The 16,696-nt window shown below is 40.4% G+C and overlaps 1 protein-coding gene across 1 annotated transcript in view; it reads right to left on the bottom strand.

Moving 5' to 3' along the window:
* Nucleotides 1-447: 447 nt before the first annotated feature.
* Nucleotides 448-16,696, bottom strand: part of CAAP1 (caspase activity and apoptosis inhibitor 1) — a 55,439-nt gene continuing 39,190 nt past the window's right edge. Inside the window, exons 6-7 of the mRNA XM_073635946.1 lie at nucleotides 10,239-10,297; nucleotides 448-1,177 (exon numbers count right to left, since the gene is read on the bottom strand). Of these exons, the coding sequence (XP_073492047.1) occupies nucleotides 840-1,177; nucleotides 10,239-10,297 (397 nt within the window). The 3' untranslated portion in view covers nucleotides 448-839. The remainder of the gene's footprint in view (nucleotides 1,178-10,238; nucleotides 10,298-16,696) is intronic.

The following is a 16,696-nucleotide window of genomic DNA, read 5'->3' as shown; positions in this document are numbered from 1 at the left end:
GTGACGTTTCGTCGCCGCCATCTTGCTACACCCCACACTCCTGCACAGTACAATAATGATAGAGTGAGAAGGGGGCAAGCGGACATCTTGTTACACCCACCGGAGTTTTAGATTTAAAAGCCATTTTCAACACAAAACTGAGCTTATATGCACAAATACTGTATTTATGCATATAAGCTCGGTTTTGTGTTGAAAATAGCTTTTAAATCTAAAACTCCGGTGGGTGTAACAAAATTTGTGTGGTTTGTTTTTTTTTTTTTTTTTTTTGCTAATCCGAAAATGATCCGATCCGTGACTCTGATCCGAGGATCGACCCGATCCGTGAGATTTTTGATCCGTTGCACCCCTACTAAGCAATGTTACTTCTAGTGCACAGTAAAGTCAATACTGTTTGTCAGATGCTACAATATATGGTAGTAAAGAAAAGGAATACAACAACCAGAAATGTTTGATATAATTTCAATTACTTTTTATTCTTAAAATGTTTATGGATTTTTTTCCACTGAAAAGACTGCCTTTTTTTAATGAAACCTGAAAAAGTTAGGTACTTGGCTTTAATGCAGATATAATGGTTTAAATACTTTGAGTCACTGCCCTGGAACAAATATGCTGGCTATGTGTTCTGAAGGCATCTCAGAAGGCAGAGATAGCCAAATCAATAGGTTTGGTCAGCAAATGCAGGTTTGGTTAGCAAAGGCAGTCTGCTAATTTAAACAATTTGCTATTGTTAGATTCTTATTATGGCAGTAAGTACAAAACTTAAATTTAAACATTCCATTGCATTAGCTAAAACTAAACTTACTTAAATAAGAAATGGTAGTAAACAACATTGTGCCATATCATGTCTTCTTCACATCACCAGCTTTCATAAGGGCTTTGATAGCACGAGCTCTCATTTCTAGTTCAAGCAGCTCAAGTTGTTGAGCTGATGGCTGTATGTCCTCGGGGAGTACAGCAACAGGTCCAGGGGGCGTCTCTTCAGCTATTGGCTGAGCCAAGCCAAGAATTTCATTCACGCTTTTTTCAATGTCCATCACAAGGTCATCAGGCTCTCCGGTTACTTTTGTGGAGGTTGTGACAGATGGGTCATGGCTACGTTCTTCAAAGCTTGCCCCTTCTATGTCACTATCATAGGTATCCGCATTGATGCTAAGAGCATCATAGTCTTCTCCCTTTCCTGTAAAAGAAAAAAAAAAAAAAAAAAGTATCCTGCTTCTTATCAATTTCCCAACACCAGACAGATTTTCTGATAATCTATATTCCAATTACAGTTCGATTTTCTATTTGTGAAAACATAGTTGAACGATGCACTGTTGACTATGGAGGCAACTGCTGTATAAGACAGACTAAAAGATTAGATGTTCTGAAGTGTAGAAGGAGTAAAAAGACAGGAAAAGTGCAGATAGTGATAATCATTTGACAGAAAAAGTTACTAGAAGAGTAAGAGTAGAAAAATCTATTAAGGGATCTAGGGAGCAGCTGGAATGAAGGGTCAGCAAAAACAGTCACCAGTGTGAATTTTTATATGCATTCCTGTACATAAGTATGGGCAAGCAAAGGATGTGTATCAACAAATATCTCATTCCAGGTACCCTGATAAAAGAAGGACTGCAAATTCTATAAAAGGTACATATAATCACTTAAAAAGTAAAAGTCCAATATATTCGGTATCTGTGGATGTGAGCAGGAGTATGTACTGTATATTGTTCTAAAGTCCAAAAGTTTTTTTTTTTCCTAAATGCATTCTCTGCAGCCCATGTATCATGAATAGCAATGAAACAAAACACAAAATGGCCCTTTTTTTTTTGTTAAGGCAGAGCAACACTACGTTGACTCCTACTGTATAGTGCACTGAAGTGCCATGTACAGTGAATATGTTTTGCAATGCAATAGTGTGAATGGACCCTTACTGGCTAGACCAGGCATGTCCAAAGTCCGGCCCGCGGTCCAGTTTCGGATGGCCCGCCTGGTAATTTTGACATATATATCTTTTGTGGCCCCCAACGAATCCCCGAGCGCCGGGGGCCACAAAAGATAGATATGCTGGCAGGATACAGAAGAATTTCACTGCGTCCTGTGTAAAAGGAAGTCCCATCTCCTGCGCTGCCATTGGACAATTGTTTATTGTTTACATCATAGGAGGCGGGACTTTCAATTAAAGAGGCTGCCGATAAAAACAGGAGTTTCTCCTGTATATCTGTTGGCGCTCGTCCCGCCCCCTCCCTGTCTCTTCGAAGGCTGCAGGTGGACATGAATCAGGCTGCACTGACGGCAATGGTGAGTCTGCATTCATGGCAATACCGTGGGGGCTGCGTTCATGGCAATACCGTGGGGGCTGCATTTCTGTCAATAAGGTGGGGGCTGCATTCATGGCAATACAGTGAGGGCTGCATTCATGGCAATACCGTGGGGGCTGCATTCATGGCAATACCGTGGGGGCTGCATTCATGGCAATGCGGTGGGGGCTGCATTCATGGCAATGCGGTGGGGGCTGCATTCATGGCAATGCGGTGGGGGCTGCATTCATGGCAATGCGGTGGGGGCTGCATTCATGGCAATGCGGTGGGGGCTGCATTCATGGCAATGCGGTGGGGGCTGCATTCATGGCAATGCGGTGGGGGCTGCATTCATGGCAATGCGGTGGGGCCTGCATTCATGGCAATGCGGTGGGGGCTGCATTCATGGCAATACGGTGGGGGCTGCATTCATGGCAATACCGTGGATACAGAAGAATTTCACTGCGTCCTGTGTAAAAGGAAGTCCCATCTCCTGCGCTGCCATTGGACAATTGTTTATTGTTTACATCATAGGAGGCGGGACTTTCAATTAAAGAGGCTGCCGATAAAAACAGGAGTTTCTCCTGTATATCTGTTGGCGCTCGTCCCGCCCCCTCCCTGTCTCTTCGAAGGCTGCAGGTGGACATGAATCAGGCTGCACTGACGGCAATGGTGAGTCTGCATTCATGGCAATACCGTGGGGGCTGCGTTCATGGCAATACCGTGGGGGCTGCATTTCTGTCAATAAGGTGGGGGCTGCATTCATGGCAATACAGTGAGGGCTGCATTCATGGCAATACCGTGGGGGCTGCATTCATGGCAATGCGGTGGGGGCTGCATTCATGGCAATGCGGTGGGGGCTGCATTCATGGCAATGCGGTGGGGGCTGCATTCATGGCAATGCGGTGGGGGCTGCATTCATGGCAATGCGGTGGGGGCTGCATTCATGGCAATGCGGTGGGGCCTGCATTCATGGCAATGCGGTGGGGGCTGCATTCATGGCAATACGGTGGGGGCTGCATTCATGGCAATACGGTGGGGCTGCATTCATGGCAATACGGTGGGGGCTGCATTCATGGCAATACGGTGGGGGCTGCATTCATGGCAATACGGTGGGGGCTGCATTCATGGCAATACGGTGGGGGCTGCATTCATGGCAATACGGTGGGGGCTGCATTCATGGCAATACGGTGGGGGCTGCATTCATGGCAATACGGTGGGGGCTGCATTCATGGCAATACGGTGGGGGCTGCATTCATGGCAATACGGTGGGGGCTGCATTTCTGTTAATGCGGTGGGGGCTGCATTTCTGTTAATGCGGTGGGGGCTGCATTTCTGTTAATGCGGTGGGGGCTGCATTTCTGTTAATGCGGTGGGGGCTGCATTTGTTTAGTTTTATTGTTTTGGATATATACATACATACATACATACATACATTCAGGGCTTTTTTGCAGCGGGACCCCAGGGGAATGCAGTTCTAGCACCTTCAACACTGAAAGTATGTAATGGCAAGGGGTGGTGGAGTGTGCTGGAGGCACTATTGTTTTGAGGGGGATTTGTTGTTGCAGGGGAGGTCTATTGTTGTTCCGAGAGATCTACTGTTGAGGAAGGGGGTCTATTGATGCTTGCTGGTGGGGGATCTATTGTGGGTGGGGTCTATGTTTGCTGGGGCCGATCTATTGTTACTTGGGAGTTATTTTTTTGCGGGGGTTCTATTGTTGCTGGCAGATTTATTATTTCTGGGGGGTCTATTGTTGCTGGGGGGTTAAATGGAGCCAAGAGAGAACTACTGTTGAGGGAGGGGTCAATTGTTGCTGGCTGCTGGAGAGTCAATTGATGCTGGCTGCTGGGGTGGATCTGTTCTTGCTGGAGGAGTATTTTAATGTGGTGGTCTTTTATTGTTGGGGAGATATGTTCTTGCTGGGGGGGGTCTGTTTTACTGCTTTTCTTGTTATCATTAACAAATTCCATACACATTGCTTAGCACCACAAAATGATACTTGATTCTATATCCTCTAAAAGAGGTGGTAATTGGGGCTGCCTAGGGCCTGGAGCCAGGGAACGGTTCTCAGAGGTGGGTAGGGGGTGAAGAAAATGGGTGACTTGGAAGAGGAGGGAGTTCCTGCACCTATTTTCCGAGTAAAGAACCCCTGTACATATATGTACACACAGTAGCTCACAAAAGTGAGTACACCCCTCACATTTTTGTAAATATTTTACTATAACTTTTCATGTGACAACACATAAGAATTATACTTTGCTACAATGTAAAGTAGTGAGTGTACAGCTTATATAACAGTGTACATTTGCTGTCCCCTCAAAATAACTCAACACACAGCCATTAATGTCTATATCTGGGACGACAGCCATGCAGACCAATTTGATGCAGTGTGCGGTGTATGGTCTGAGCACTGACAGGCTGACCTCCTACCCTTTCAACCTCTGCAGCAACGCTGGCAGCACTCATACATCTATTTCCCAAAGACAACCTCTGGATATGATGCTGAGCACATGCACTTAACTTCTTTGGTCGACCATGGCAAGGCCTGTTCTGAGTAGAACCTGTCCTGTTAAAGCGCTGTATGGTCTTGGCCACCATGCTGCAGCTCAGTTTCAGGGTCTTGGCAATCTTCTTATAGCCTAGGTCATCTTTATGTAGAACAACAATTCTTTTTTTCAGATCCTCAGAGAGTTCTTTGCCATTAGGTGTCATGTTGAACTTCCAGTAACCAGTATGAGAGAGTGAGAGTGATAACACCAAATTTAACACACCTTCTCCCCATTCACACCTGAGATCTTGTAACACTAGCGAGTCACATGACACTGGGGAGGGAAATGGCTAATTGGGCCCAATGTGGACATTTTCACTTAGGGGTGTACTCACTTTTGTTGCCAGCGGTTTAGACATTAATGGCTGTGTGTTGAGTTATTTTGAGGGGACAGCAAATTTACACTGTTATACAAGCTGTACACTCACTAAGTTACATTGTAGCAAACTGTAATTTCTTCAGTGTTGTCACATGAAAAGCTATAATAAAATATATACAAAAATGTGAGGGGTGTACTCACTTTTGTGAGATACTATGTATATATACTGTATATACATACACACACGTATACATAAAGTACATATTTATTTATGTAGATTATAAACCTGTGTTACTTTTATTTCTTAAGAAACACTTCTAAAAGAAAACAGTTTGAACATCTATAAAGTTTACTTTACAAAAGTTTGCTTTGCAAAGTACATCTGAATGATGTGCTTTTAGCTTAATACATCAAACAGTAAATATTCTTGTCTTCTCCTCACCAAAGCTAAGCTCTGCTAATGTCAAGACATTATTTACATGCAGGAGATGACAGCCTTGATTATTCACTCACAGACATTTGAATAATTATTCCACCCATTTGTCAGCCCATCAGTATTATCAAAGTAAACATTATAAAATTAAACACTAGCAACATATAATTATTAGCTCATAAATCAGTACAACTTTTACTATTACTAAAATCAGCATCTAAGACAGGACCTTGGCCAGCCACCTAACTTGTAATCATAAGTTGTGCATATTTGTGTGCATCCTCCTATCTATTTTATTCTGCTCTTTTAATTATGCAGAAAACACCACACACACACACACACACACACACACACACCATCTAACCATAATTATTGGCATAAACTGATAACTATTTCACTGAAATAACATTTTATGATTAGTTTGAAGCTTCCCAATACTGAAAGGCCTTCAGACACACCAGCAGCGTTTTTTTTTTTAACATAATCACGTAAAATGACCAAGTTAATGTAAACAGCAGCCAAAAACCAAAAGTCTCATGGCTGTATTAGATCAAAAGGGTGCTTCTACTAAATACTGAGCAAAGGGTCTGAATACTTAGGACCATGTGATATTTCAGTTTTTCTTTTTTAATAAATCTGCAAAAATGTCAACAATTCTGTGTTTTTCTGTCAATATGGGGTGGTGTGTGTACATTAACGAGGAAAAAAATGAACTTAAATGATTTTAGCAAATGGCTGCAATATAACAAAGTGAAAAATTTAAGGGTATGTGTGTAGATAGATAGATAGATAGATAGATAGATAGATAGATAGATAGATAGATAGATAGATAGATAGATAGATAGATAGATAGATAGATAGATAGATAGATAGATAGATAGATAGATAGATAGATAGATAGATAGATAGATAGATAGATAGATAGATAGATAGATAGATAGATAGATAGTATATATATGTATTTTATTTGTTTATGATTTAGTCTTTAGGAAATTTAAAGTTATAGCGTCTACAAACTATGGTATATACATCTGACAATTAGTCAATCCTGATGTACTGACACATCTAATTTCTTGAGGACCGAAAATGCCAGGACAATACAAATACTCCCAAGTGACCTGTTTGGAAAGTAGAGTGAGGTATTTAGTAAGAGGCATGGCATGTTTTTTGAAGTTGTATATATTTTTGTCACTTTCTTGAATGAAAATGAAGAAAAATAAAAAAGTTTTTTTTCACTTTTGTTTTATTTTTTACATACTTTCACCAGTGCAGTACAGTGTCATTATATAACTGTTGTGGCGGTGACCAGGGACACCGACTGGTGACAGTATGGGAAAAAAAAAAAAAAGTAATAATTTGTTTACAGTATTTTTTTTTTTTTTTACATACTGTGACCACAGCAATACAATGTTACCATAGGAACACTGCACCACTCTGGGGAGTTGATATTTTTTTTTTTTTTTACGTACCATACTTGCTTAGACCCCTTTCACACTGGGTCGTTTTGCAGGCGCTATTGCGCTAAAAATACTAGCAGCATCTTTGGAGCGGTGAAGGAGCGGTGTATTCACTGCTCCTAAACCACTCCTGCCCATTGAAATCAATGGGGCACCAAGGCTATACCGCCGGCAAAGCGCCTCTGTAGAGGTACTTTGCAGTGGTTTTTAACCCTTTCTCGGCCGCTAGCGGGGGGGTAAACACCCCCCCGCTAGAGGCCAAATACCGACGGTAAAATGACGGTAAAGCGCCGCTGCTTTACCGTCGACGCACCTCCTGCCCCAGTGTGAAAGGGGCCTTATAGCAGTGAATTTCACTACTATAGGCAAATATTTTTACTCTCGGGAAGATGTCATATGACGTCCTCCCTGAACAATAGGGTTCCAGACCATCTCTCATTTTACAATGACGCGGACTGGAAGGAGATAAAATAAATAAATAAATAATAGTAAATGCACATTTTTTTGCAGGTAAAAAGATAAAAAAAAAAAAAAAATGTGCATTTTTTTTTTTTTTTTGGAACCTGTAAAGCATTGCACCAGCAGATCGCTGGTATCATGCAGGTCTCCACTCAAAAAATCTTGAACTAATTACACCATCGCATCTGTGGCAGAGTTGCCCAGTTTCATACAGAATTTCATGTTTGCTCTTTGTTCTAACTTGCTGTCCATGATGAAATAACGGACGTGGTAATGCACACGGTCAGAATAGCACCAGTTGCACAGCTCCCGTTGTACACAGGACAATGTCTTTTGGCACACTGACTTATGAAGGCTGGGTGCTTCCTGCGGCTGTGCATGCAGCCTTGTGCTGCCACCTGTTGGCGTGTTACAATACTAGTCTCGAAACTTTTTGATACCACCTTGTACACATGAGAGAAACTCCTGCAAACGGGTTTATTAACATAGCATGATTATGTCTTTTTTTTATTGTAATAAGAATTGAATATAATAAATGATTTCTTCTTGAGTGCTTGTATGCAGCTCTTTGTCAAATTTCCTGTATTTCAATATCAGTTTTCAAATATCTTGTTGCAAAGATGGAGGCCATCTTAGCATGTAAAAATCCCAGCAGATGTCTCCTCCCTCTGCCTGTACTACACAGATGAAGTTTATATTTTGTCTCCTGGTTTATGTTACAGATAAGTTTCCTTCACATAAAAGAAGCCTCATATATTGATGTAAACAACCTGCTAAACATAACGCAGAGAAGCTTTTTAAAAAGTTATGTTTAACTGCACATGCAAGAGAACGACTAACTGGAGCACATACGAGTCCAAGAAACATCTCACAAACACAGAGGAATAAAGTTCCTTCTTGAATGTATATGGGATAAAAGTGAAGGGGATACAGGTTAAATTATAAAAAGACGAGAACGTAAAACACATTGCTGTCAAGCCTGTAAGTCAGTAAAAGTAATGCTGCGCACACACGACCGGACTTTACGGCAGAAAAGGTCCGATGGAACCATTCCGTCTGACATTCGGATCGTGTGTGGGCTTCATTGGACCTTTTTTTCCGAAAATTCCGACGGACCTAGAAATAGAACAGGTTTCAAATCTTTCCGACGGACCCAGTTCCTATCTGGAAAACCGCTCGTCTGTATGCTAGTCTGACGGACCAAGAATGAAGCATGGGCAGCTATTGGCTACTGGCTATTGAACTTCCTTTTTCTAGTTCCGTCATACGTCATCACGTTCTAAACGAATGGACTTTGGCGTGATCGGGTGTAGGCAAGTCCGTTTCAGTGGAAGTCCGTCGGAAAGACCATCAGACTTCAGTTCGACGGAAAGACCGGTCATGTGTATGCGGCATTAGAGTTGCTTCTGCCCCAGGATATAATGGTGCTATGTAACCAGTTTCCGCCCGACCTATAGCAATTTGACAGCCGAGTGGGACTTTCACCAGCTGTCAGTGTAACGGCCCACTGCCAGTACCATGTGATCCTTGTGACCAATCACAGCAGATTGCATGACAATTGTAAAAAATGATAGACTTTGATTCGTGCCATTCATTGTTACAATCTTGTTTGCTGTGTTTGGTCACAGTGATCACATGGAACAGACAGGGCCAATCACAACAAAACAAACTGAATAAACTGAATTTATTTCCTAAAATTCTTGCTTATAGCAATTAAATTCACTGCTATAAGCAATCATAATGTGTAAAAAAAAAAATAAAAAATCCTGATTACTTCCCCAAAGTATTACAATGTTCCTATGGTAACATTATATTGCTCTGTTCACAGTGTGTTTAAAAAAAAAAAAAAAAAAAAAAAAAAAAACGTACACAAAAGAGCCAAAAAGGAATAAAAATTTCAAAAAATAGAAAAAAAAAACGATTAGACTTTTTTTTTCCGCGTACGGTTACCAGTCAGTGTCCCGATCACTGCCACACCAGTTATATGATGATGCTGTGCTGCAGTGGTGACAGTATGGAAAAAAAAAATGAAAATTTTTACATTTCCTTGTTTTCCAAAAAATTCTGACAAAAAATTACAACTTTAAAAAACTTGCATGCCTCTTACTAAATACCTTGGACTGTCTACTTTCCAAAAAGGGGTCATTTGGGGGGTATTTGTACTGTTCTGACATTTTTGGGCCTCAAGAAATGAGATGGGGCCATATATGCCATAGTTTGCAGACTCTCTATAACTCTATAACTTTCCAACAGACTAAATAATAAAGACTGATTTTTGGGTTATTTTCACCAAGGAAATGTAGCAGAATACATTTTGGCCTAAATTTATGAAGAACAATTATTTATTCACAAACGTTTATAACAGAAACTAAGAAAAACAAGTTTTTTCAAAATTTTAGGTCTTTTTTCATTTGTTTTAGCACAAAATAAAAAACCCAATGGTGATTAAATACCATCAAAAGAAAGCTCTAGTTGTGTGAACAAAATTATAAAAAATGAGTTTGGGTACAGTGTTGCATGACTGCGCAATTGTCATTTAAAATGTGACAGTGCTGAAGGCTGAAAAATGGCCTGGGCGGGAAGGGGGTAAAAGTGCCCGATATTGAAGTGGGTAAAGTATTTTGAAATAAGTGAACAAATGCCATTGTTGGACCGCTGAAAGATAGTGTTCACATTCTAATCTGAAACTATGTTCTTTTCTGCTCGTACACGCACATAATAAACCAATAAAGTAGATCCACGTACCCGCTTTTGTATCCATCTCGTCCACACTGTCCCTTAAGGAAGATGTTAAATCGTTATGTCTGTAAAAGAATATGTACTTGATAAATATCACACAATATGTACTAAAAAGTACACCATACTGTACTGTATATATCAAATCCTTTTTTTTTTAATAATTTAAAAAATGTGTGCTGGCACAATTGCACATGCACCGGCACAATACAAAATGGGCAATGTATAAAGCTAGGTTATCTGCATTTTACATGAATAAGCACAGTTCACTGTCGCTCAAATGGTTTTCTAGGACCCCCTTTTTCTCTGTCATCTTTGCTGGGTAGACTTTCAAAAAAGTGCTTTTCTTGCTGTCTGTGTCCTGTTTGAATTTTTTCCAAGTCACCTGGATAGGGAAGTGAACGGAATTTCCTCAAAGGGGACGCAGATAGCAGTTACCCAACCCCACACTATCCAAAATAAAAAGGTTTTGTATGACGTTTAATGTAAGATTTGAAAAATAATCTTAGTTTGTATCCTGTCTTTTTGCTTTCTTTTTCACTTAGCAAATTATAGATTGAAAGCTCTAATAAGCAGGGCCCTCTGATTCCTCTTGTACCAAATTGTATTGTAACTGTAATGTCTGCCTTCATTTTGTAAACTGGTGAGCAAACTGTGAGCACTATATAAATCCTGTATAATAATAATAATAATAATAATAATAAAGATGGCTGATCCACATCATACCAATGGAACTAAATGTAAAGTGTTGCGCAAGCTCTTGCAGTGTACATTTTCAAATCAAAATAATATATATACACACACACGCACATCAAAACATACTGTAGATCCGGTTTTCTCCACTTTCATCATTAATTCATCTCTTATACTCAAATTCCTCTTAAGATATATGAGAGGGCGATTTTTGATCTCACTGTTACCATTAACCTGAGAACTGTAGAAAGGCCCTTGACAATAATTCTCAGAGAGGGCAGCATATTGTTTTTTGCTAGGTTTTAGGGTTTTTCTAGTAGAAGGCTGCTGCTCAGTGTGACATGGATATGTGCAGTTAGGTATCAGATTGTAAACAGTACCAAAGATTTTACAGAATCACACAAAAGCAAAACTACCAAAGGACTACAATAGTCTACTATGTCTAACAGCAGATTAAGCAAGTGAAATAGCCAGTCTATTGAAAAACGAATGCACTGCAAGTTCATATACAATACAGAATACTTTATTAATCCCAAAGGGAAACTGGGAGATTGTTACAACACAGACACACTTAACAAAGACAACACAAAATCACAAAAATAGACTGAACAAGATGCAAAAACACAACAAAATTATCAATAACAGCCATTAACAAATAACAAAATTAAAACTACACTACAAATGAAACATCTATACAATTAAAATACAACATAGAATAAATAACACAGATTAAAATAACAGGCAAACTACCAAATGCAAATAATACACCACTTTCTCTAACACCATCCCAGATAATAACCAACACAATACCAACATACTATAAAAACAACACAAAATCCTGATGATCATAAACAACCAGAATTAAATCTTCACCTCCAGCTCTCACAGAAAAGAATTATATATCTTGATCGTCACAGGCAAAAAGGATTTCCTGCTTCGCTCTGTGGTGCATTGTGGGTGTAACAATCTGTCACTGATGGTACTCCGCAGACGTACACAAGCGTATTGTGGAGTGGGTGGGAGGAGTTGTCCAAGATAGAAAGTAACTTAAACAACATTCTCCTCTCTAACACTGTTGTAAAAGACTCCAATTCCAATCCAACAACATCACTGGCCTTGTGAATCAGTTTGTGGAGTCTGTTGGTGTCGGACATCCTAAGCCTGCTACTGCATACAGGAGAGCACTGGCCACCACAGACTCATAAAAACATCTTCAACATTGTCCGGCAGATGTTAAAGGACCCCAGTCTCCTCAAAAAGTAGAGGCGGCTCTGGCCCTTCCTAAAGAGGACCTCAGTGTTCTTGCTCCAGTTCAGCTTATTATCTATATGCACCCCCAGATACTTTTCAATCTTTACTACCACCACATCCACTCGGCTGGAGATTGGGGTCACTGGTGGCTTCCCCCTTCTGAAATCCATAACCAGCTCCTTTGTCTTTGTCACATTTAGATACAGATGATTAACCCCACTCCATGTGACAAAGTTCTCCACCACAGTCCTATATTCAGTCTCTTCCCCATCCCTGATACATCCCACTATCGTAGAGTCATCAGAAAACTTCTGAAGGTGGCAAGACTGTCTGGTAGCTGAAATCAGTGTGGACAGTAAAAAGAAAGGAAGGGAGAGAGAACTGTCCCCTGTGGAACCCCAATATTGCTGATCACCCTGACACACAGTCTTGCAAACGTGCATACTATGGTCTTCCTGTCAGGTAGTCTACAATCCATGACACAAGGGAAACATCAACCTGTATTGCTGCTAGCAAGAAGCATATTTTGACCAAAGCCTTAAAAAAAAAAAAAAAAAAAAAAAAAAAAAAAAAAAAGAAGCTAGGTAGTACAGCATGCACAAAGCAGTGCTGCAGTAAAAGCATTACAGGCTCTGGAGATCTGAAGAGTTGGTTATATTGCTGTAGAATGTTTTTATCATTTGCTAAATATTATATAGGATTTTAAATTAATTCATAGAATCTGCACTGCTCAATTTTTTATAATACATAGCATTTTCTTGGTGTCTGCTTTGAGTCGAGCTTCTGAGGCAGTAATATGTAGCACGCCTTTTTCCAACAAACACTTCTTAGCTTCGCCATTACAAGGACCATCATTTCTGTAACAGGAAAAATAGGCAATAACTTGTACAAGATGTTATTACTTGCACACAAACTGAGATGGAATAGGGGAAACATGACCATCTGCCTTTCAGGTCCCTGGAGTGTTATTTTCTGCACACTATTCTATACTTTAAAGCTTGCTGTAGGCCTATAATTTACAGCATAGCAGAATAAACAGATACTACTAAAAGAAAGTCTTCTAGAGCCATCTAGCGTCAGATGAAAACAGTGCAGCATAATAGTACCTTAAAAGATAAACATGTAAGCTAGAAAGATAACATTGCCTATAAAATAGGTTTCTTCTTAGGTAAAGTAAAGGAGGGAACCTTTACTCCCCAACAACACACACCTAGACCTTTGAACATACTAAAATTCCTCTTAGGAAACCTATTGAGATTATTCACAGCGTTGTCATTTTGGGGGAATATTTATACTATTCAATGTCATCTTGGGCTGTAGACTCTAAAAGATGTGGTGTTGCCACCAATATGTCCAGTCCATAGATTGAAACCATAACATTCTGGCAGTTGAGGAACGGACCACAGAAAAAAAAAAAAAGGATGAAAAATTACAAAGAAGGGATGGGGGCACAGTAAAAAAGACAGACGGTGCTAGCTCAAAAGATAAGGAAAGAAATTGGTCTGTGAATGAAGGTATTCTTAAATGTACCCACACACATATAACAATCCAGTCATCTGATCCATTCAGTTATGCAATTCGAAAAAACGATTCCTGTTCTGATGAAAACAGGGCAATAAAACAGTAAACTGAGTTTGTACCAGGATCCTTCAATGTTTTAGGGATGAAAAACCCCATGCAGAGAACAGAGTAAGGGTACACGATTGGAGTAGAGCAATGGGGAGGCTTTTTTTTTTAAATCAGTACATTATAGCTGCAAGAAAGCCTTAAAGAGGAAGTAAACTTTCCCCTATTCTTTGTACCTTTAGGTATCCCTATTGTGGGGTCACAATACGCTATTTGTACATTGAAATAATATCCCCTCTCAAGCGTCTCTTCTCCAGAGAGAATGAGATCAATGGTTGTAGCCTTTCCCCATAGCGGAGATCCTCCAGTCCCTTTATTAGCTTTGTTTGCTTCTCTGGACCCTCTCCAGTTCCAGCACATCCCTCCTGAGGACTGGCGCCAAGAACTGGACAGCATACTCCAGGTGCGGCCAAAGCAGAGTCTTGCAGAATTATCGTTTCATCTCTGGAGTTAATCCCCTTTTTAATGCATGCAAATATTCTGTTGGCTTTGCTTGCAGCAGCCTTGCATGCCATTGCTGAGCCTGTCATCTACTAAGACCCCCAGGTCCTTTTCCATCTTAGATTCCCCGAGAGGTTCTCCCCCTAGCGAGTAGATTGCATTCATATTTTTGGCACCCAAGTGCATTTTTTTTTACATTTTTCAACATTTTACAATTTTCTACATGAATGTAGATCTTCTTGCAAGGTTTCCACATCCTGCGCAGAAGTTATCGCTCTGTTTAGCTTAGTATCGTCCGCAAATACTAAGATTGAGCCGTTTATCCCATCCCCCAGATAGTTTATGAATAAAATTAAAGTGGTGTTCCAGCCGAAATTATACTTTTTAAATAAAAATACCCCTATAATACAAAAGCTTAATGTATTCTAGTAAAGTTAGTCTGTAAACTAAGGTCTGTTTTGCTACTTTATAGCAGTAGTTTGTTATTTTATAAACTTACAGCAGGCCGTGGCCATCTTAAGTGTGGGCATCTGAGGCCAGACTGTATTTCTTCCTGGATCTCATCCTTGCAAATCTCGCACATGCTCAGTGCAGCACAAGCAGTGTAATTAGGTTTCAGGTCAGGTTTCCATAGCAACGGCAGTGTCAGAGGAAGTTGCCGCCCCTTCCCAGAAGGCATTGCAAACAGGAAATGATGCGATGGGCCACGGCCAGGGAGGAGGAAGTGAAAAATGAATACAGCAGATATACAGTAGGTGCTGAGAATTTTTTTTTTAAATATCCAATTCGTTTACAGTGCACAGTTTAGTAAGGGATGCTAAAGAGTTGTAAAAGTGGGTGGAACTCCACTTTAAATAGGATTGGTCCCAGGACAGAACCCTGGGGGGCCTGCTTTCTACCCCAGACCATTCCAAGTACTCCCCATTTATCACCACCCTCTGGACTCGCCCCCGTAGCCAGTTTTCAATCCATGTACTCACGCTTTGGTCCATACCGACAGACCTTAATTTGTACAGTAAATGTTTATGTGGAACTGTATTGAATGCCTTTGCAAAATCCAGATACACCATATCTACAGGCCTTCCTTTATCTAGATGGCAGCTCACCTCCTCATGGAAGGTTAACAGGTTGTTTGGCAAGAACGATTCTTCATGAATCCATGCCGATACTGCTAATAATACAGTTTTTATTACTAAAATCTTGTATATATAGTCCCTTATCATCCCCTCTAAGAGCTTGCAAACTATTGATGTTAGGCTAACTGGCTTGTAGTTCCCAGGGATAAATCTTGGCCCTTTTTTAAATAATGGCGCTATATTGGCTTTTCTCCAATCAGCTAGTACCATTACAGTCAGTAGATAAAAATGTTCATAAAAATTAGAAACAATGGTCTGGCAATCACTTGACTAAGTTCCTTAAGGACCCTCGGGTGTAAGCCATCTGGTCCCGGTGACTCATTAACGTTAAGTTTTTCAAGTCTATTTCTAATTCTATCCTCTGTTAGCCATGAGGAAGATTCCTGTAACGTCTTATGAGGATAAACATTGCATTCTTGGTTACTGAATCCCCCCCTTTCCCTCGTGAAGACTGAGAAGAATAAATTCAAAACCTTCGCCATCTCTCTGCCTTTTGTAACCAGATTCCCTTCAATGATCCTTTATGGGGCCAATATGTTCTGACCTCCCTTTCTTACTATCTATATACTTAACCACTTCAGCCCTGGACCATTTGGCTGGCCAAAGACCAGAGCACTTTTTGCGATTCGGCACTGCGTCGCTTTAACTGACAATTGCGCAGTCATGCGACGTGGCCCCCAAACAAAATTGACGTCCTCTTTTCCCCACAAATAGAGCTCTCTTTTGGTGGTATTTGATCACCTCTGCAGTTTTTATTTTTCGCGCTATAAACAAAAAAAGAGCGACAATTCTGAGAAAAAAAAAAAAACCGCAATATTTATTCCTTTTTGCTAGAATATCCCCTAAAAATATATTTAAAAAAACACATTTTTTTTCCTCAGTTTAGGCCAATACGTATTCTTCTACATGTTTTTGATTAAAAAAAAAAAAAAAAAAAAATCGCAATAAGCGTTTATTGATTGGTTTGCGCAAAAGTTATAGCGTCTACAAAATGGGGGGATAGTTTTATGGCATTTTTATTAAAAATTATTAAAAATGCATTGATTACTGTGTAAATATGACTGACAGTGAAGGGGTTAACCAGGAGGGGGCGCTGAAGGGGTTAAGTGTGTCCTAGGGATGTGTTCTAACTGTAGGGGGGATAGGCTACGTGTGTCACAACAATGATCACCGCTTCCGATCACAGGGAGCTGTGAACAGTGTCCTGTCACTAGGAAGAATGGGGAAATGCTTGTTTACATCAGTGTTTCCCTGTTCTTCCTCTCCGGTAGACGACATCGAGTCAGTGGAAACCGCGATCACACTCACGGAGCTCGCAGC

This window comes from Aquarana catesbeiana, linkage group LG01, assembly GCF_042186555.1.
Source record: "Aquarana catesbeiana isolate 2022-GZ linkage group LG01, ASM4218655v1, whole genome shotgun sequence".
NCBI lineage: Eukaryota > Metazoa > Chordata > Amphibia > Anura > Ranidae > Aquarana > Aquarana catesbeiana.
The sequence above is the reverse complement of the archived record's forward strand: the minus strand, read 5'-3'. Positions and strand labels throughout refer to the sequence as shown.